General features: G+C 37.4%; 1 protein-coding gene across 2 annotated transcripts in view; it reads left to right on the plus strand.

Moving 5' to 3' along the window:
- The window catches only part of ACER3 (alkaline ceramidase 3), a 53,206-nt gene that overhangs the window by 22,472 nt on the left and 8,212 nt on the right, over positions 1-22,522 (plus strand). For both annotated transcript variants that reach the window (XM_040583503.1, XM_040583504.1), the window contains exons 3-7: positions 6,306-6,358; positions 10,837-10,889; positions 13,089-13,170; positions 14,289-14,324; positions 22,358-22,416. In XM_040583503.1, coding sequence (XP_040439437.1) covers positions 6,306-6,358; positions 10,837-10,889; positions 13,089-13,170; positions 14,289-14,324; positions 22,358-22,416 — 283 coding nt within the window. The remainder of the gene's footprint in view (positions 1-6,305; positions 6,359-10,836; positions 10,890-13,088; positions 13,171-14,288; positions 14,325-22,357; positions 22,417-22,522) is intronic.

Here is a 22,522-nt window from a genome sequence, read left to right on the forward strand (position 1 = left end):
AAAGTAATATAGAAGGTTTTGTAGTTTCTCAGTGAAAAACGGGAACAGGATGGTTTGGAATCAGTAATCGCTTAACATTTGTTCTACTACAGAATAAAAGCAGCAAATGAGAAGATAAACAAGTTTAAATACAGTTGAAATATGCCAGGAACATTGGCATTTTTTCTGTGCATGTGACTGAATCAGAAGCATACTGAAATAGAGTAAGAGTACAGAAATTTATTTTTGTAAGAAGGTACCAGAGAGAATTCTTTGTTATTATAATCTTAGTTAATAACAGATTTCACTATACTTAGTTAATTTGTAACAAACAAGTGTAGACTTAATCTGTAAAGGGATAGTGAATTTAACACAAACTTCTTACTTTGCTTCAGGCACCATGCATCATCATGCTCACTCATATTTTGAAAAGTACAAAGCTGGTAGAATGTCTTATTGCACTGATGGTTTTTGTGAAGTACATCTTCCTTAGAAACATTGTGATCCTGAAGTTGTCATGAGAAGGGTATCTAAAGATAGTTTACAACCACATCATTAAAGACTATAAAGCAGAGCTTCTAACTAGCTAACTAGTTAGTAGTGTCTAAAGGTTGTTTTGTTAAAGTAGAAATTCTTTAACAATTCTGCTATGAAGATGGGAGTGGAAGGGACAGCTGTCAAAGCATACATTAAAATTAAATCTGTTAGCATTTGAAAACATAAGTAGTGTTGTTTCTAGATGTTATTTTGATCCAAATCAGCTGTTTCTTTTGGATGCTTCCAGACGTTTAGCTGATTGTCAGTTCCTTTGTGTTTTACCACGCCATGTTCAGTGCTTCACTTTATACCCCACAATTTCTTTTGTTGATATTTGTTTCCTCTTTGAACCAAATGCATTTTCAATTAGGGAAGGTCTGTTCATTTCACATACATGCTATGATTCTTGTACTTGGCAGGACAAGAAGGAGGATTTCTAAATAACTGTTCAAATAAGTTCTTGTTCGTACTGATGCCAACTGAGTTGCACTTTTCAGCAAGTTCTTTGAGATATAGCACGCTGTTCTCAGCCCTTATTTCTGCTGCCTTCCAGCTCAAAGAGTGTGTTATCAGTGAACTCAATAGGAACTGGATGTGATTTTTAAGCTTTAGAGAACTATTTAATCAACCTATAAATTATGAAGAATAATCTTAAGCAATTATTTTAGCATGTTGCATCTCATGAAGTAGGTGGAACAAATTGTCAGACTGTCGCTACCTTGAAGGATAAGCAGTTGTTTTTGAATGGTTCCTTATGATGCTGTGGTATTTTATCACGTTCTACCATCTGTCATTTCCTTATGGTTTGTATTCTAGAATGATCTTTATTAAAAAAAAAAAAAAAGTAATGATATAATTTTTAAAGGTGTGTAAATTTTTTTTGGCTCTAAGAAGATAAGAAAAAGCAGTCAATGGAGTCAATACTTAATTAGATGCTTTACTTGAAATTTGGAAGGACTGTTCTGTTTTGCATTTCTTTGGTCTGTTTAATAAGACTTAGTCATTCCAGCTGTGCCAAAATGGAGGAAAAAAGGGTGCAAGAAGTTTTCTGTGTTAGACATAGGAACTCGTAAGCAACTCACTAAACTTAATTTCCAATGAAATGCTGTATCTCTGAAAATAGTTGTTAGCAGCCCTTCAGAGTTAATTCCCTTATTCTTACCTAACAGCTGTAGAGAAGGTGCTTAGGCCATCAGCGTTAGTAAATCAAATATGCTCAGGAACATTCCTGAGTGCTGAAGCCAGGTAGTGTGGAATGGCCCATGTCTGTTTGTCTTACCCTCCAGAACGAGGTGTATGCGTACAAATTCCCTTCTGGGCACAAGCCCTGGGCTCTTTGGGCTGCTGGGCTGTGCCTGGGAGCTACTCAGGGAAAGTGCTAGTTGGAACAGGCCAGATTCACACTGCAGAGTGTTCTAACAATTAACTAGCACAGAGGGTTGCGTTATAGTGCCTGGTAGCAGTCCCGGCTGTGCTGGAATTTACTTCTAGAGCTGTACCCTTGGAGTAACCAAGGTGTCTCCTGTCTCTTACACTGTGGAGGGAAACCATTACTAAGCAAAATAATTGAATACAAATTGTTCACTTAATTCTGCTTTTTCATCTTGTTTCATTCTTTGACTGTTTATGTTTATTGTTGTTTATCCTTAGTTCAGTTCTACCATTGTAAGAAACCATAGGTGGAATTCAGTTCCAGATTCAAACACCTAAACATGTGTCTATCTGTGCAGAGAGGTCTGGGAGACAGTGAAGTCTGGAGAACCATTTGGCTCATCCTAAAATATCCTCTTATATTTGGCCAGCTGAATTACTCTTTATAATGTCATTCTCTTTAGTGGAAGCTTTGACACCTAGGTCGTGTGTAGACACCTAAATAAAGGTTTTTGTATCTAGAGCATTATTCCTTCAGAATGTTTTCATACAGTGCCTGTAGAGTTTAAATCCAAACCATGTCTATGAAGTCCTAATAAACTGCTTTTTCTGTAAAGGCTTTAGGCTTATAATAAAAAATTTGGATGTTGGTGGGTAGTCTTATGTCGAAATGAATTATCACAGATTATTTGATACTTCTGATTCTTCCTACAACTATTTAAAAATTCTTAGGGAACTTGTGTGTTCCTGTAGGGTTCAGATCCAGAGATTTTATATGGTTCATATATGGAGCTGCATCTTGTGTATAATGTCACATTATTTCTAGCATGGATCGACGTCTTTGATGGTGTTGAAGCATAGTGAAATAATTGTGTATGAAGTAAAGTTTGCAGATACATTGCTTTTTACATCCTCACTAATATAACTTTTTTATCATCTGGCAGTGATTGCACATTGTATTTGCTGCAGGGCAAAAAAAGACAATATTGTTTACATATAGTAGCTAACTTGACTTTGCTTTTCCAGTCTCCTTAAGTGCTATTCTGATCTCATCATATCGTGACTTAATGTGTATTGCATGCTTAATACATAATTTATATATATCCCCTGTAACTAGAGAGATTCATTGATGTAAAAATGCTGAGTGATTTGTATCTATGAAAAGTGAGTTACAGTAGTTGGAGAGGAAATGGTATTGCTTCAGATGGTGTTAAAACTTCCCAACCAATATGCAGCTTTTAGTGAGTTAAGCTCCTTTGCGAAAGGAAACACCTAAAATGAAAACTAACCCCTGCTTACAAAATAAGGAGCAAATCTGCTGCTGTGTTTGTCAATGGCTTTATGGGGAAATTGATTGGTGTAATTGTAGCGATCATGCTAACTCATATTTTGACAAGTACAAAGCTGGTAGAATGTCTTATTGCACTGATGGTTTTTGTCAAGTACATCTTCCTTAGAAACATCTTGATCCTGAAGTCGTCATGAGAAGGGTATCTAAAGATAGTTGCATTCCTGTACAACCACAGGTAGAAGCTACTTGTGAAGACATTTGAGCTAAGTATTAAATCACTATTTACTGGAGACAAAAATATACATCCAGCCCCTTGTAAGTTTAGAAGTTAGACTTTTAAGTGCAACAAAAAGGTAGCGTCCTCCGGGCATAGCAGATTTCCTAGATTTGATAGATAAGATTTTCTGGTCCTTGGCATGTGATAGGTGTTTCCTCTTTTTACTTCACAGTGTTTTCAGCACTGAACACTAACCATCCTGCATTAAGCAACTCTCACTAGCACAGCTCTTGGCCCAGTGAGTGCAGTATTGGAATTAATTTCCTTCTGCTGAAGTTTACCAGTTATATAGTGATGTTAGTGAAGCAGAGTATGACATACGCTTTAGCTGCTGTGGTTCAGTTAATCTCTTAATGCAGTTTCCTCCTTCTTTCTGTTTAAACAGATTAATGAAGCTTTTTGTGCAATTCTGTGTTGCCAAATGAGAAACTTGGTTCTTAGCTCATTTGATGTCTAGATGTAAAACATTTTTAAGTTATTCCTCTGCAGCGTAAAATGTGTTTTTAAGTTACACCTCTGCAGTAAGCAGCTATAAATGGGATACGTAAAGAATCATGTTTCATTCCTTAGTCTTCATTTAATCAATCTTTTCAAAATGCTGCTATTGTATGTAGTTACCACGATAGTGTTTGAGGAAATGTCTGTGCAATCTTGAGAGGAGAGTGTCATCTGATGAATAATCAAGTCATAAAATTTCTAGTCATATAACATCCTGGGTTATCTGCTGAATGCACTTAAATACCAGACTTGACAGTGCTCATGAGCTCTGTCAAGACTGCAGCAAGCAGTATTACAGCCATTTCCAGTAGAGATTTTTATTTTGGGAAAGACCACCTGATGAGTCCCTGTAAGCTTCTCTTTTTCAGATAACTATTGTATTGCTACAAAATATAGCAAAAGTATCTTTCTCCAATGCATAGTAAAATTTCATAATCAAAGAAACTCCCAAGTGTGATCATTACACAGAAGCATGAAGAAGTTTTATTATTTTAGGAAATTAATTGTAGTCATAGGATTTATGGCCTGAAACACTAATATCTGCAGCATTCTTGATTTCTGCAAAGACTGAAGAGGAAAAATAATCTAGAAATAACTTCTGATCATATAGGAGGAAGTGGAGGAGTTCGTAGCTGATTGTTGAGATTTATTAACCCCAGTAACATTAACCAAAATAACCACCACAAAAACCTCACCCCCCAAAAAAATAAACCCCCAATTACATATTTTGTTAATTTAAAATCAGTTGAAATTTCTTATGCAATGATGTTGCCCATATTTGAAAACTACACTTGTTACAAATTGTAAGCATTTGTATCATGGAGGTGCTGAAATGACTGTGACAGCCAGGATAATGGATGGTACTGTTTTAATGATGATCTTAATGGGTTTTTTTCTTCAGAATGAGCAGTAGTTGTGATATATTCTGTATGCATAGAAAAATGGCTATGAGAATTTCTCATTAAAATATCAATGAAGGTGAAAAAGAGTTGTTGCTTATTGTTTGGAAAGATTTTTCAGTAGCAAACCAATTTAATCAGAACTTAAAAGAAGTGCATATTGTTGTTTATGTTCTGGTAGACAGCCGTGCTTAATTTTCCCGGAGAATGAATCACCTTAAAGTATTTGGCAATAAGTTTTTAAATCTAGCTGTAGTACAGCTTTATGTTTCAGTACAGTTATGTGCTTAGGTATTTCATTTAACTGAGTATGTGTAATAATCACAATTCTGGTCTTACAGCACCTAAAGAAACATCTCCAGATATTTCCATCAACTGTCTTGGGAATCATTTACAAAATGCACGGTTTATTAGACAGAGGTCTGTTGGTGTGTCAGTGGAATCTAACTTGTGTGTAGAGAAGGTTAGCCTCTTGCAGCAAAGCACGGCAGCCCTACCCAGTGATGAAGGTTTGAGTGCAAATTACTCTGTTTTCTCTGAAACCACAGTCTGAGGTAAAACATAATTTCTTGAAGGAAGACAAGACATCGCATTAATGTACTTGTTCTTGCAAAATAAAAATGAGCTAGTGCTTAATGAGAGTTTTTAACTGATCACATTTCAAAGTAATGAATGATACATTAAATACTTCCCCAGCTTTGCTTTCAACAGTCGAATCTAACTTCCAAGATATATTGTCCTTGTCTAACTGAAAAAGCTGTGTGTAGGCAAAGTAGATATTTCATAAATTGATTTCAGAAGTAAATTTGGACTTTGAAAATAAAGTATTTCAAATAAATGAAAATCTTTGCATAGAGGGATGAGCTTCCAAGAAAGAGGCTTGGAAATGGCAATTTCACAAAATGAATCCATACTGCATGGGTTTTGTTTACTCTGAATTTCTAGTTCTGAGTTCTAATAGCAATTAATTCCTACTTCTAGAGCTGACTAAAAGCTCCTTGTAAAATTTACCTTCTAAAACTGGACAGTAAGCAGAAATATCACAGGCTTTCAGGAGTACTAGCAGTTGAATCGCACTTTGCATTATAGAAGGTTTGAGATAGATAAATCTTAATGTAATTAAAATTAAAAAAAGAGGAGAAATAGAATTGTAATGTTCATTCATTCTGGGTTCTCTCCGCTCCTATCCTCCTTGAGATTATACCAGTTCATAGGAGACAGTATTGAGAGGAAGGAAAGAGGACATCCACCGTCCAAGAAGTATAAACTTGAGGGCATCACTAGTGACTGAAGTGTAAAGTAGAAGGCTGTGGAAGACTTGAGGTTTTGTCCCTGCAATGGGATGCTGATGTTTTAATTTTTCTTCCTGGTAGAGTTAATGCATTGAAGTTAATGCACCTGAAAGTTTTACATGTTGACTTTTATGCTAACCATAGTTTTGATTTGTTTTCAGCTGTGGGATTGGGATCTTGGTGCTTCCACATGACCTTGAAGTATGAAATGCAGGTGAGCATTGATAAGTAGCTGTGAATTATTTTATGTGTGTATCTCACTGTATAGTCACATTGTCGTTTTTTTGACTAGATGAAACTCATGTAGCGTGAGTTATTCTACCTTAAGTATCATTGTACGTGACTCCTGCTTTCAACAAAGAGTAGTGCAGGTCTTCTTTCAGTAGATATTTTCCATCAATAGATATGTAAGTATATATACTTGCATTTAAAGTAAGAGCTATAATCAATTGCTTATGTTGGTAGAAGACACTTTATCCTTTGGGAAATGATAATCCCTTTTCACTCAAGTAGTTATTTTAAAATTCCTACGTATTGCTTAATAGCAAGCAGTATAGACTGGAGTTAGTGTTCTTTAATGTATACTTTTTTGCATCTTAATGTTTTCTATTTTTGTTTTCTATCTATCTAGATGTACCGGTAGCATTAATACTGAAGTCAGTGTCTTCTCAGTAGCGATAGTTGAGCCTTATTCTCAAGGCATTCTGTAATAAATCCCTGGGTGTAAGGATTTGGTCCTGGTGGTTCTCGTTTTCTAAAGGGACGCAAGGAGTCTTGTCCTGTTGTCCTGTTTTAGGTCTGAGAAGATTAAGAAAATTTTTTTAATCAAAGTCAGGGTGGAGTAGGATTCAGTTCGGAATTAAGAAACTTACATTTAAAAGTGTGTGCTGGAAGTCTGTGCTGCCATCGTAGCCCATGGAAATACAATTAAGTCAGTGGAGTTTAGAGAGCCAGCTGGCTGGGCTGAATCGTTCTCTAGTCTCCATTGGCAGTCATGGAGTCATGGAATATTGTCATAACTTAATTTGTATTAATGTCCTTATAATTTAAGTCATAGCTTAAATAATGTTTGTCTGAATACAGGTGTGTAGTGTCGTTTGAGACGGTGTGTTGTCTGGCCTCCAGCTGCCATCCCACAAAGGGTTCAGGTCTCTCAGATGCACCCCACACCCCCCATCATATCTGCCAGTCTTGGGTGTGTGCAGAGCATCTCAGATCCATTAGGGACCTGCGCCCTGGCAGCTAATTGTGTCCTGGGTTCTACTGATCATGATGAGATGGGACACTGAATGTGTGGACACCAATAGTTAGGTGTCTTAAACTTGAACTGAATTACAATCAATAGTGACGTTTGCCTCCAGAATGTTCTGTTTTATATCTCTGGCACATGCTGTCAGCTTCCATAGAGCATGATTTTGATGCCACGTAAGAATATCTGCTGCTTTTCCTGGCATGAAAAAGGTGGTTTCTAGATCCATTTCACCATTCCCTCCCAAACTGAGGTGTGATTTACCTATATTCTTTTCAGTGGTGAAACTGCCTTGAATTTGCACCTTTTCATCTCTCTTCCCTCAGCTGCTTGTTCCTAACCCTGCCAGTGTTTCCTATCGTAGAACCATTTAGGGTGGAAAAGGACCCTTAAGATCATTGAGTCCAACCATTAACCTAGCAGTGCAAGTCCACCACTAAACCACATCCCTAAGCATGACATCTACACATCTTTTAAATACCCCCAGGGATGGTGACTCCACTGTCTTCCTGGGCAGCCTGTTCCAATGGTTGGCCACCCTTTCAGTGAAGAATTTTTTTCCTAATATCCAATCTCCCTTGGCACAACTTGAGGCCTTTTCCTCTTGTCCTATTGCTTGTTATTTGGGAGGAGAGACTGACCCCCCTTGTTAAGCTGATGCAGAGGTGAGCAAGGGCGCCCTGAAACCTGGATTATTAAAATTATTCAGGCTTAAAACATTCTTACGTGGTTTTTTGTTTGGTTGGGGTGTGTGTGTCTGTGTGTGTTTTAGAGACCATTTTAATCCAAGTCACTTTAATGCTGTTTATCATGTACTTTTGGTGTTGCATCAGAACAACTAAGGGGCTCATGAACTGTGGTAAGTAAAGGGGTGGGCAGAGGCAGATGAGAGGGGAGCAGGAATGTCATGCATCATTTTTCCAACTGGTGTAAAAGGCTTCCTGTGAGGCAGAGAAAGTACTCTTAGTATTTTGGCAGCCAAGTGAAATCTGCAAGTGGCCCGTAATTACTTGATTGCTAGCTCACGAAGGGGAAACGTTTCAACCAGCAAATAATCTTTTCTCATTCAATTTATCTCTTGTTATGATTTAAAGTCAGCATTGATAGCTGTTTGAAGAGATTTTTTTTTTAACCTTTGTTCTGCAATGTTAATACCATAAACTGTCAATTCAGATTGCTTAATTAAGAGAAATATGAAAGCTTCTGTTCTTGAAAGCAGTTATTTAGAATACTTCTGAAGCAATCACCTCTCATTTAATGGGAATCTGCTTGATTGTGCATTCTTCAAGAATCCAAAATGCTTATTTAACCAGAAAAATCAGCTCACTGAGTTTACTTCTATCCATGTTTCTTCATTGTTCAGGCATGCTGTTGACAGTATTTCTGGAAGCATCAATTAATTCCTTTGGATACAGAAGCCATTGTCTTCTGTAAGCAAATTCTAACTAGGATCCTTTAAGAGGCTCTCTGATGTTACCGTTATGTTCCTGGGATGCTGCCAGCATATAAACTTAAGAGTGTACTTAGCTGTCCATATCTGAAAAACTTTGCTCTATTGTATTTCTTACTTGTTCCCGCCCCCCCCCCCCCGCCATTATCTTTCGTGAGGCCTTGAATGACTCACACTCCTGAAGAGTTTTTCATGAATTAATCAGACTTGATAAAGCATGTCGCTGAACTTATAAATAATAACTGTTAGTATAAAGCTGATTTCAGTTATTGCTTCCATTTTTTCTTCTCTAAGGCATCACAGCAAAGATAACCTGATGTGATAGCAAGGTGCCACCTAATGTGCCTGTTAGCTTCAGCTGCCATCTATGTTTCTGCTACTTTATTTGTGCTACCTTTTGTGGTCCCTGACCCTCTGATGCAGGATTCAGGGATTTAAACCTTTTTCTGCAAGGTCAGTTGTGTGCTGGATCATCTGTTGGATCTGGCTCACCATGGATCAGACGAGCACAACTGCCTCGCTTGAAGAGAAGCAGTAGGAGTATGGGTGAAGAAGATGACAGATCTGCCCTTTCAGGAGCAGCTAGTCCATAGATCTGTTTAGCAGTATTGTGAAACTTTCCTGATGTTTCTATGACCAAAACCACAAAAAACTAGTATTTCCTACTCAGGATAATACATCTCTGTCCTTCTGTCAAGAACTAGTTAACTTTTTTGGCAGTATCTAATTTGAAATCTAAAAGAAAGTTTTTGTCTGTGCAGTTAGAAACATTCTCCCAAACCAAGTAGAATCAGGCTGGCTTTGTAAAAGGGTTTGTGAAAGCTGCTATTGCTTTTAATGTGTTTCATTATTCAGAAAAACATGGTTCTGAGCATTAAGTACCCTGTAACAGTAGTAGCAAGGTAATTTCTGTACAGACGTGGCCATCGAGAACTTTCAGAGTGATAATGGGAAAAGATCAAAGTCTTGTTTGCATTCAGTTCTGGTTTTTCATAAGAGTCAAACCTGGTCTAACAATTCTAAGATGCCTAACTATTAACCTTTGCTTAACATATAAGAAATCAGAGGCAGTGGATCTTCAGTGATCTGTTTGTATGCTTTTGCGTTTTCATGATTTTCAGTCTTTTATAAGAGGAGGTAAGCATAACTCTGTGTTTAGGAGCAGCAATTTGTTAATGTTCTTTGATGAAAAAAGTCTTAGAAGAAAATAATGCTACGATTTTTTAATTTTTTTCCCCCTCTAATGATAAATAAACGGCAATTTTGAACATATCTGTTTTTGAGAAATTACCTCTCTTGTGGTTACTATTTTAATGCTGTCTTCATTAAGGTAACAAGTTCCTGGAGAAATAATTGGCTTAGCTGTAACACATCAGTGTTCTCCCAAAGTATAATAATTACTTAAGACAATAAAACATTATGTGGCAGCCATAATTTTGAAAACAAAAAAACAAACCAGGAACCCCACAACAAACCAACCAACCAAAAACACCAACCCTGCTTCTGAATTAAAACAACATAAGAAATTTCCAAAATTAGGAAGTAAACATGCAAGCACATCACAAGGTACTTCCTAATGGGCTAAAGTTCTGATTTTATGTTATAGAAAAAATTTATTTCAGTTTCTCTGTGAAGTTCATATAGAAGTAAGAAGATGCTACTGGCTGTATTGAGCAGGCTACAAATGGGGTAGTCTTATTCAATCTGACTTTACACAACTAATTCTTTTAAATGTTTCAAGAGGCACAAGCAGTGAAAATGGCATGATTCTTTGAACATGCCGACTTTTATGAAATGTAATAGTCAAAAGATTCAGAGAAATAAGCTTATTAATGAAGCAAGCTTTCAGTAGAAGACTACGATTTAGCACTGCTGTGTACTGAAGTAACAGTCAAGAATGTGGGTATCCAAATGACTTAAAACTTATTTCTCCATAATTAACTTACACAAGCTAAAAGTAGTTTTCATGTTTTGATGTCTTTGCTTTTTATAGCTGTTGGATGAACTGCCAATGATATACAGTTGCTGCGTGTTTGTTTACTGCCTGTAAGTATTTGTTAAATATTTTTTCCTGAATATTTATGAAATACTAACTTCTGAAATGTAGATTCTGTGAAGCCCAATCTAGTGTACAGAGAGGGTGACACTAAAGCTTCGACTGATTTCAGTGAGATCTCAGTTTTGCTAACAGTACAACATTATGACTTGGCCGTTAGAGCACCAGGCTGGCCTTAGTGCTAGTTTTTGCTAATTTAGAGATGTTTGCTAATTTAGAGATGTTTTACGAGTGTTTCTTTAGGAGAAAAAAAAGAAAAAAAACAACCTGTTGTTAAAGACTTTATGTAGTATGCAACCAGAGCTCAGTGTTACTTGGTATGTAAACAGTAGGCATAATAACATCAACTTCAGTAATGCTGACAAAATTCTCAACGTTGTAATTTGTTGGAGCTGTATTTCTGTGATGTAGTCTGACTCCAAATGCAAATTTCAGATTTCTGGTTAAACCCGCTTTCCACTCATCCTGAAAATTAAAGAAATTCATTTTATGAAGAGTGCATATTTTTGTGGAGAGTGTCTTGAAACATGCATGCCAGCTTAATGCCATGCCAGGATGTTTTCCCCTATTTAATTTTGGGAGCAATGTAGCATTTGGTGACTGTAAAGATACCATAAGTTGGCTTTTTCTTACCTGTTGCTGCAAGGCCTGGATGTAACATGACTTGTTCTGTTGCTTGGAAAATCCAAATGATAAATCAACTTGTTGCAGTCAAAAAGACAAAGGTTATCTTTCTGCTTTTAAACATATCAAATATTCAGTCATTGAAGATTATAATGTCTTTGGTGACAATTACTGGTGGCTTGCAATGGAGATGGGATGCTGTAGGACTAAACCCACTTCTGTGGAATTACCGTCAGTTTGTGATTCATACATTTATATGATTTGTGCTAACTCAGGACCAGAATCATAATGCCTCTGTTAGTGGAAATATTTGCATTGTAGCTCCCTATCTCCTTGAAATTCCCTTTGTATTTATTTTGTCTGATTTGAATGTGATTGGAGAAAAGGATGAGAAGTGGCTATAAAAATCTGTTTGGAAAAATAATCGTTCTTATTTTGTGCAATGGTTACTCTGTTCTCTTCAAGAATATTGAAGCCTGTTACAGCATTTATAGCTCTAATAAGATTCTTTGAATGTATGCTTGGTAGTAATTAAAATGTTCTGAAGAATGAGCTAATGCTTAGTTTAGGAGGCCTTTAATAATCGTTTTGGTTTTCTTCAAGGTAGGTGGTGGGGTGGTTTTGCACAGGACATTCCCTTATACGTCATTCAGTCCTACTGACTCTCAAGCTGTATAATTACTGTGGCAAACCGTTTTGCAATGTAGCACATTGCGCTGTCTTAAAATTATTTTTTTTCCCACAGATATTCCTGCATGGTTTTTCTTTGTTTCCGTTTAATCATCCATGATAGTGTCTGTCTGTTTTCAAAAGATCATAAACAAATAAACTAAGTGGATGTAACTTGGAGTTCCATAGACAAGTTCCTCTAGCCCTAAAGATTTTGTGCTTCTCAGAGTGCAGTTTTGTTGGGATTTTTGGACCTTATTTCTGATGATCTGGTCTGGGATGTGTAATTCCATCACAACTGTGACTGAAGTGTAGTGCAGAGATTGTGAAGTAATTTTAATTACATACTGGGAGCAATTAGTTGTTGTTGGTTTTTTTTACGTTTCACTTATACCAGTGCCCAATCTAGCAAATTTACTGCACTGTGACTGTAGTGAAGCCATAAACAATCTGGATTTTAACAGATCTCTCGAATTCACTGTTTGGTAAGCAGTCCCTTTCCCACGCTGCCTTTAGCTCACAGATGTAATGTTTTTTGGCAGCTGTATTGCATTTTAAACTCATTTCTAATTTGCCATCCATTATCACCCCTTAAGCACCTTCTTGAAAACATTTCTGCTTCCCAAACTCTTTCCACTGACTGCATTATTTTTTGTATATGCATGAGGTTATTGGGGTTTTTTTGCACTATATTTTTTTTTAAAACAATTATTGTAGAAATGTGAATTTCTATATTAAAAGGATACATCTTTATTGGAGGAGCTACAATTTCTTGAAGGGCCTAAGACTTATTTGGATAAATTTTCTCACAAATTTTGTGATAATATACCTTGAAAAATGCATCCTTTATATGGTAAGTGATGAATGTTATTGTTCTCCTTTATGTTCTGTTCCAGGTATGAATGTTTCAAGTACAAGAACACAGTCAATTATCCACTGCTTTTCTTGTTAATAACATACAGCTTCGTAGTCAGCATAGTAAGTAACTTTTTTTAATACGGTATTTTCACCTGTAGATTGACAGTTTTCCTGCCAGTGAGAGCACATTATACATGCAGTACTGAATTGCTCTCACTTCCAGTCAGGAAGAACAAATTGTTCTTTCGTTGTGAAAATTGTGCTGGCCAGAGAAACCTGAAACCTTTATCTAAACCACTGTATAGAATAGATGAAGAAGAAAACCAGTAATCCAGTTGCTAGAATAGGAATGTGGAAAAACAGTGACTGTTGACTTGTTATGAGACCTTGGACAAACTGCATTCCTCATCTTCCCTTACTTTAATTCATCTACAGAAATGAGAATAATCCTGTTCAACCAACTGTAAAAAGTGAACTGCGATACACAGTCAGGTTATTGACTGGTGTTTTAAAACAGCCAGAATAAGAAAGGAATGTAGCTGTTAAAAAAATTAGAAGAATTTCAACTGTGATGGCTAACTTGATTGTCTTTCTCAGTGCAGTGTGCTACCTTTATTTATAAAATTAGTATTGTGCTGGCTGTCACCTACAGAGAAATCACCTTTGTTATTTTTATTGATAACTATTTCTTAAAAAAAGTACTATCATAGATCATCTGCCTTCAGAATACTTGTCTGTTCTCTTCTGTGCCTCCTACAATTTTTTGCACTTGTGGCATGCTATTCCTAAGGTCTAGTGCCCTTCTCTTCAAAAACAGAAATTAAATGGACTGCATTAACAATAGGAAGAACTATTAGCTTTCTGTAAAATGAGGCATTGAAGCATTGTCAAAAACACTAATCATAGCAAATCAAAGTAAATTTTCTTATAGTGCCTACTGAGAATGTGTCTAATTTCTGCATCGTTTTTGTATGTAAGTCTATTAAATGAGGAGATTCTAAATGTTAATGTCTCTATTTGTGCTTCTTAATTTAAAGTAAGTCTTCAGTTAAAACCTCAGGTTTTGCCAGTGGAAGCTGGAAATGTTTAATCAACTTTAATGGTGCATGGGTAGGCACTCACATCTTGGTTCTAACAGAACAAGTCTTGGCAATATTTAGATGAGTAATGTTATGATAGTTCTCTATTGCAAATTATTTATCTTTTTCTTTTTTTTTTTTTTTTTTAAATCTTTGCAGGTTTACTTAAACTTGAAAGAGCCTGTATTCCATCAGGTAAATCTTGCTCAGTTGGAGAAGCTAATCTTGTTTTTAAACTATGCTGTTTTAGCGGAATGTTTCACAGGATTTTATAGCTGGAAGGAAGATGGAAGGCAAGCGCAATTTGCCTTTTTCTTTAAGCGGCATTGCTGTCTGTCACGTTGCTGTCCTTTTACTTGGTGACCTGAAAAACTAGAATGGTTTAATGCATGCTGTGTTTTAGCATTTGACCTAATATTCCATGTGGTTTTCAGCAGTGGCAACCCTTGCTATGGGCTAAGGTGTGTGTGAGAGGGAGGGCTTAATGAATCCGTGTTCACTTCTTGCCATTAGTGGCTGCTGTGAAATTGTGACCTGACATCATAATGTGGCTTAGCACCATGTTCTCCTCTGCACTTAAACATACGAGGTTGGTTGGTTGTTGTTTTTTTTATAAACACAGCATGTCTTCTAGGGTTACGTAGCAGACTGGCTGTTAATGGTCTTACAGGCTTAATGGCATATTGGTACAGGTTCCTTTTGTAGCAGCCCAAGAGTATTAACATGGATGTGTTGCCTGTGAGGATAGGACTTCTATCACTTCTTTTCACAGGAGGTTAGAAATCACGCTCGTTTATGCATGCCATGAGTAGTTTTCCAGCACTTAGGATATTTTTATTAGGGGTAATAGCTGAAAAATTGCCAGGCAAAACACTGAGCTCTTTGCAGGACAGAGTTTTAAGGCCTGGATTTCTGAAATTGGTGGTGCCATCGCTTGTCAAAATGTGCCTGCTGCATCAGCATTTGTAAAAATGATACGTGATTCCTGTTGGTGGATTAGTGAAGCACTGATGAATAAAATAAATATCCAGCTGCTCCAAATAATCTCTCCTAGAAACATGAATTGTTACTCTACCTATAGAGAGAAATAGAAATGTGCAGGGTTTGTTTGTTTTTATATATAATGTTAATTAAAGACCTTTTTTTCCCCCCTACTTATGTTTCTGGCAGGAAGATACTGGCTGGGGTGAAAGCAGCAATTTATGATGCTTTTACTGAGCTGGTTATAACTGGTTTTCTATGAAGTGACTTAAAGTAATTTTGTTGACAAAGTAGCAGAATTTACTACTGATACTGGAATTTTATTTCTTTAATCAATTATCTACTCAACCTACATTTATGGCAATAAACACATCACAGCTTCACTAAATTTCAGTTTGGTGCATTGGCATAGGTATTGTCCCATGTCACAAATAATAAGGTGACGGATACTGTGATATGTTGGGAAAGAAGGAAATTGGGTAACTTTAAGCTGTTGCTCCAGACCTTTAATTTTTGGCATCTGGTTTCTCTTAGGTTTAGAATATGAATTCCCTGTTACAATATATACATGAGGAATCAATGTAGAAAAGATTTAGGGCCATAAAAGCGCTTGCCTTCTTACAAGTGCTCTTTCCAGACTGATTTTTATAGAGAACATACAGTTATGGCCAAATTCCAAGTGTTCAAGTACAGCACTCATTTTTTCACAATCTTTGCCAGATATGTTGTAAATTCGGAGGAAACATTTCTCTGTCTGCACCACTAAGCAAGGTTATTTTCTTAATGCTTGTCCTCATTTTAGAGTGCACATGGGGAAAAAAAATAACACAAAACCCTTCAATATAATTTCAGTAAGTATTTTCCTACTGAATGGGTTTCATAGACTTAAAGCTAAATATGATCGTGCAATCATAGTTTAAATCACAGTCTCGGTCCATAACTGTATTGGAAAGCAGCATCAGGAGACAGAGCAGCATTTTATTCCTCTAGCTATTTGTCTGTGATCATCATCATTTGTCAGTCTTGCAAAAAGGGGAATAACTACATGGACAACTTTATATTGTTCATTGTTTCACTAGTTTTTTTTTTTTTTCCCCTGAAAGGAGAGCAGTAAGAATGGAAAAAGACCCTATTATATTTAGTAGCCAGGATCCAAGCCTCATTTTTTCAGTGAATTACTTTCTACTTTCCTTCTCAACTTAAGACTCATAAATTGCTCACTGCCAGCAGGGCATGAAGGGGATTTCAGTTTGTTATTCATGGCACAGTGGCAACAGAGACCAACTTCTTTTTCTTCATCCACATATTGCAGATCTCTGAAGGTCTTAGCGCTTTAACCGCAGGAGGGATGAGAGGCATGCTTTGGTCAGTTGGAGGCTACACATCATTAGAAGGGAAAAAACACCTCCCTGCCTGACAATGATCTGGTATTTTTTTACTGCCTCATCAATTAAATGAAAGACAGCAGTGGCCTTTACAAGCATGTATTACCTTGTTTATGTCAAAATCTCTGTAGCACTGTTATATCTAATTTTCATGGTGTCAAAGAACCCTACATCCCAGTTTTATAGTTGTTTTAAAGCCAGCACCACTGTCAAAGAAAACATCTGTGCCTCTCCCCTCTTTCCCATCTGGCACACAAATCTACTCTCTGATGTAAATTTGATTGGGGAACAAAACAGGTTAAAGTCTCCTAAGAATTAATTTTAAATCAAATGAGTTGCTTATTCCTGTTTACCACATGCATGTTTGTGCTTATACAAGGAAGGGGATGGGGGAAATCTGGCTGCTGGTGTGGGGTGATCCATAGATACACAAATTTAAGATGGCCCTGGAAGCAGAAGAAATTACGCTGGCAGTTAACCTTTTAGACTCAAGCCTTACGGGTAGCTCCCTCTTTAATATGATATGGCCTAGAAAGCTGTCACCCACAAAGCATTGTTTTCTATCTTGATGTGTTTACTTGCTACATACCATGTGCTGGCCATACACTTCTAGTGATCAAAACCCTCATTCAGCTAGCGGGCTAAGTTATGTGAATAATGAAATAGACCTAAAAACCTGTTTTATTTGCATAGTCATCTGCTGCAAGAGTTTGAAGCAAATTTTGAGCAAACAAATAATCAAAAGGTAAATAGAAAATTAGGTTAAATAGCTGTTTCTTTTACATTAGGAAATGTGATTTTTAAAATATTTTTTTGTATAGACATTTCAGAAGTGTTGTTATGGTGTCCCATGAGAAACTAAGCAAACTGGAGAAGTAGGTCAGTATGAGAATTGCAAATAGTGTTAAGGGAGTGACTAGTGCAAAATGACTAACAGAGATGATGAAAAGCAGTCTCAGTCTGGACTTTCTCGGATCAGTAGTGGGACTGTTTTTATTTAATGACCTGTAGCACAAAACCCAGAGTCATGTACTGTGAATACTTGTGATACTTGTGAAGATACACAATTCAGAGGCATCACTGAGTACAGAGGAGGTGATGCAGAGATAACCGGGAGACCTTGAGGATTAGGATGATAAATGATTCAGAACGGAAGAGCATGCACTGATGGGCAAATATGAACTATTATTGTTCTAAACCGCATACAGATCACCAAAGGAAGGAGGGAGGGAGTGCCTGGATGAGTTTGCTGATCATGGCATAATAATATGACCAGTGAATTTTCTGCAACAGTGATAGAAATAAAATACCATTAGATTTACCAATTAAGATGACTTTGGGTAAGAGGGAGAGTGAGCATGGGAGAAAAGGTATTTCATTTGCCTCAATGAAAAAAAAAAAAAATTGTTCTCCACAGGTGTGTTAAATATGCAAATGCATTGAAAGAAGTGAAAACAGGATGAAAGATGTATGTAGAAGTAGCTATGGGAGCCTGAAACTGCATGAAGAATATGTTATGTCAGGGAACAACCTGTTCAGACATGGGACTCCCCATTTTGGGGAATCTGTGTGGACTCACTCAGTGTCCTGCAGCTCTCCAGAGTCCCTCCTGCTGCTAAGGCAACAGTTAGTCGTAGGCTTGTGGCTTAATGTATTGTGCCTTTTAGTGAAATATGTTCTTACTTTCTACATGTTCCGGTTGCCAAGCAGTCTGTGAAAAATGACCTTTTCAGGGCATGTCTTCACCACAGAGCTTTTTCTACTTGGGCATTGCCTTGGTGAAGACCACGTGTAAAACTAATTTGAGAGACATTTCACTCTGTTACACAGCTTGTTTGGGGATGTCTTCCAGAAAGCGAGTACAGCTTTCATTCTGGCTAGTACTTCTACGTGCACAATAGCTTAGGGAACGTGGAAGGATGCTCTGACTCTCCAAAGGATCACCTCTACAAGTCATTGAAAGGGGAGGCTCAGTTTACTGCTGCAGACAGTGTTCCAGAAGCTCTGGAGAGCTGCTCTGTGTTGTGCAGCAGCAGTGACTTGTGTGTTGCTTTGCCATCACATATGTGCCTCTAAACGGGACCAAACTTAGTAATCTGAATTAGTTAGTTCAGGAGCTGTCAAGGCAACATGTAGTACTAAACCAGCCGTAACTATGCTGAGTTATTTGGTGTTTTCAGTGTCATTGTGGGGATTGCCCTTCCTTTTTCTCTCTCGTCAGATTTCTTTTCCAGAAATCCAAGAACATGTAGAAGTCTGTTTTCTTTGTTGTAAATTGCAAATACAATTTCCAGCTCTCAAGTACTTAGGCTAACTATCTTTTGATAGCTGGTTGCTTTATTAATAGGTAAGCAATGGTTGCCAAGAATCCAAAATCTCTTGGTGCGGTTTCCAATGTGTACACTAATATTTGAGGCTGATAAATGGGCTTTATTAACCAAGGATGGGCAGAAGGCCAGGAGCAGGGGAAACAGAGAAGTGGATATAACAGGCTGTTGCTACTTTCTGTACTAGAAGGGTAGATGGAGAACCAGTTTTGTATGCTTTCCCCCAGTGTGGAGTACCAACCTTGCCTCCAACTTGCATAAATGAATCTGTATCGCTTGCTTAACTGCCTCCGCATCAGAAATGCTGCCAACACTAAGCCCTGAAATGCTTGCTTCCCATTTGTGAATTAGAAGGATGTTCTTCATATTTGGCCTTCAATCCAGGGAATCCACAGGGTGTTAGTAAGACTTTGGGGTTTTTCCCACTGCAAAGATACAGGCTTCAAAGCTGAAATACAGGTCGCTTTATTTGCGTCTTAAACAGCAGAGGGAACTGTCTAGTGATAACAAAAGATGATGAGTTTCTGTTGTTTCCCTTTGTTTCGATTGTAGTGCAAGGGTGTTCTTTGGCTTATAATTTAAAAGTGCCGTGAGACAAAACAGCGCAAAACTTGCTTGGTTTTGATCTGTCACTTAAGTGATGTGGTAGTTAAAGAAGAAGAACAAACGGAGCTAAAGGAATTGAAAAATTTGAGTCAATACTTTAGATATTTTTTATTTTTTTTTAGTTCTTTCATACTTTATCCTTCTTTGGATGTACGGATAATACCTAACAAATTTTTGGCATGATGAGAATAGTAAATCCATGGGTGGTAAAGGAATAAAAGTAAGCACTGCTCCCTGAAGTATAAACTAAGTTGTGTAACTTGGTTTATAGGCTTCTAGTAAGAAACAGCTGTAGTGAGGCGTGCAGCTACAGTCTCTGCATATCGTGGCAACGCCTCCTTGGTGCTTGCCTTCAGCGTGGAGGATTGGAGCGTGCAGAGCAGAACAGTTTGTTGTTCCATTCTTTCACAGGCTTTTAAACATGAATGTGTTTTACTGCTAACAACCTGTTTGTGTGGGGGAGCGGAAAAGGCAAGAAATTGAAGTGTCAACTGTGGGCATATTTTTTCTTCAGTCACTACAAGGTTCTTTGTATTTATTTCGTTCCTTTCCTCCCTCCATTAAGACTGTCCTATTCTGCAAGCCATTAAGCAAGTCACTAGGAGATACCGAGCCAGAGGCTTTACAAAGAAAGCTTTTCTTAGCTTTTGCTCTTTCCTGCTTTTAGCAGCTGCTGTAAAAAGAATAGCATTTTTAGCCTGTGTTTTACCTGGGGTTTGGGCTCTGTATAAGATGTGTTTCTCTTGGCGCAGTCTGACACTCTTAACATCTTGTGCAAAGAACCCGAGAGCAAATTGGGTAAAAGCAAAAAAAAGCAAAAAAAAATAAAAATAAAAATACTCCTAACCAGTATGATAGAAATTTCTCTTCATGGGTTAGTTTTTTCCTGTGTCTCTGCTGGAGAAGAGCATTTTAGCAATGGAAGTTATAAGAAAGAGGAGATGAGCAGGGAAAGGGCATTATATTGTGATTTGTGTTCCAGAGGAGCCTTTCTGTGAGTTTCTTCCTCTGTGCAATCCTTCTCTTAGAATTATTAGATTAGAAAAATGAAACAGGCTTTTTTAAATGAGGCTGATGAAGTAAACGGTACTTTAACTTTTAAATATAGTTTGTATTTCTTACATGATGGGGTCTTTTTAGGCAAAATGTCAGTGATACAGAATTGTACCTGCATGCAGCGCCTAGCACACCTGAGCAGTCCCCTTTCTACCTTTACTGTGGAACTGATAAGCACTTAATATTCAGGCTGTGTCTAGCAGGTTTTTTTGGGGTTTTATTACCCCCAATTTGTGCCGTACCCCAGCAAGGGGACTGGAATTTGCTAACAGTTTTGTATGAAGTACAAGCCAGAACCAATTAGCCTTTCAAATACTTTTGCTTTGTTTAGCTCTACAGAGCAGAACACAGAGTAGTAGTAGTTTACTGAAGTTATTTGATCTCACTCTGAGTGCAAATAAAGAGCTGCTGTGCTGAATGACTTTGCATAGTCAATATTGGAGCGTACTTTTACCTGTTGTCAAACATAAGGGCTCTGTTGTCTGTCTTGTTCTGTATATATGCACTCATAATATGGTGTGTGTTACTAACCTCATCCTTAAAGCTAAACAAGTTTGAAAATTTGCCTTTATGGACTTTTGAAAGGTAGGTTTCACTTTGCATTATTGCAGCAATGTGGTTTGTGTCAGGTGACTAGACGTGTGCATATAGTTGCAGGATGGTAATAGCCGAATGCCCCAGTTACAGCAGAGTAAGAGGCTGGTCCTTGTCTTGAAGACAATGTAGTTTAAAAGAAGAAAAGTATAAGGAGATCAGGAGAACATGGTAAGGACACTAGTTTCTAAGCACAACTCTGTGAAGTTTAGTGGCTTTTAAAAATAGGCAGCAAACGTTTGTCATTTTTCTGTTTCACATGAAGAAAAAAAAGGCAGCATTAGCTGGGAGTTAACTAAAAACAAAATGAGAAAGGAAAGTCAGTGAACAAGGAAGTGGAAAAATAGTGAGGGGCTTGTGAGCCACTGTAGCAAAGCAAAGAGCAAGGCACAACTGCTTGCAACGAACTGCCTTTTGGCGGGAGGAAAACAGTGTTCGGAACAAAAAGCATGGAGAGTCATTTCATGTCACCAGTGTCTGAAAATCCTCCCTGCTGCAGTGGCTTCTACATCACTTTTCAGGCATGGGTGATCACATTTCTTCTCTTCTTTAGTCTGTACGTCTTGGAGATGGTGTTATGTGGATACTAAGCTTGTGAAAAAGAGAGTGATTTAAAGATCACAAGGCAGAAAATAAATTATTACTTTGACTTTTTATATAAGTCAGGCAATTACATTCAGATTCATCAAGCCTACAGTGAGCCAGATTTTGCTCAGGGATCTTTTCAGAGCATGCAGCCTTCCCACTGTATAATTAGACTGCATCCCGATAATCTGTAAGTCTGTTAAATGCTTCCTTGGAAGTTTCTCCCATACTGGTGCTCAGTATGGGCATGCTGCCTATGCAGTCTCAGGTATTTGCTTTCAGGAAAATATATTCATCAAATATCAGTGAAGAAAACACAGGTTTCAAAAACGGTGTTAGCTGATGCTTGTGCAATCCTGGGCTAAAATGCACAGATAGAGAAGAGATGGTAGGAGTTCGTTACCATTTTGGTTTCAGCGTGCTTACTGAGTGCCATCTAGTGTTTGCTTCCTAATTCAGAAAAGGGAAAGTTTTGCACAACTGACTTCCTGTAATTGCGTAAAGGGCATGGTTTATAATCACACATTTGAAACTTTTATGGAAAACTATCTGGAGAGGAAGTTAGAGAGGATGCTATTTTTATGAGAATAAGAAATAAGAATTAACAGAGGCTTCAAAATTTTTTTACTCCGGTAGTGTTTTATAAAGTCTCTTGAATCCAACTGCTAAATTTTATCTCTGTTTTTATTTCCAGGTCATGTATGGAACACTAGTTTCCATTATAGTTCTACGATCTGTTTATATAGTATTATGGTAAGTAACCATTTAGTTCAGCATTATAAGATATAACTTCGCATTTGCATCTTTTTTTGGTGGGCTTAACATGAGAAATTGGCAATGGCCAAATTTTTTTAGCTAG

Source organism: Falco naumanni, chromosome 2 (assembly GCF_017639655.2).
Source record: "Falco naumanni isolate bFalNau1 chromosome 2, bFalNau1.pat, whole genome shotgun sequence".
Classification (NCBI taxonomy): domain Eukaryota; kingdom Metazoa; phylum Chordata; class Aves; order Falconiformes; family Falconidae; genus Falco; species Falco naumanni.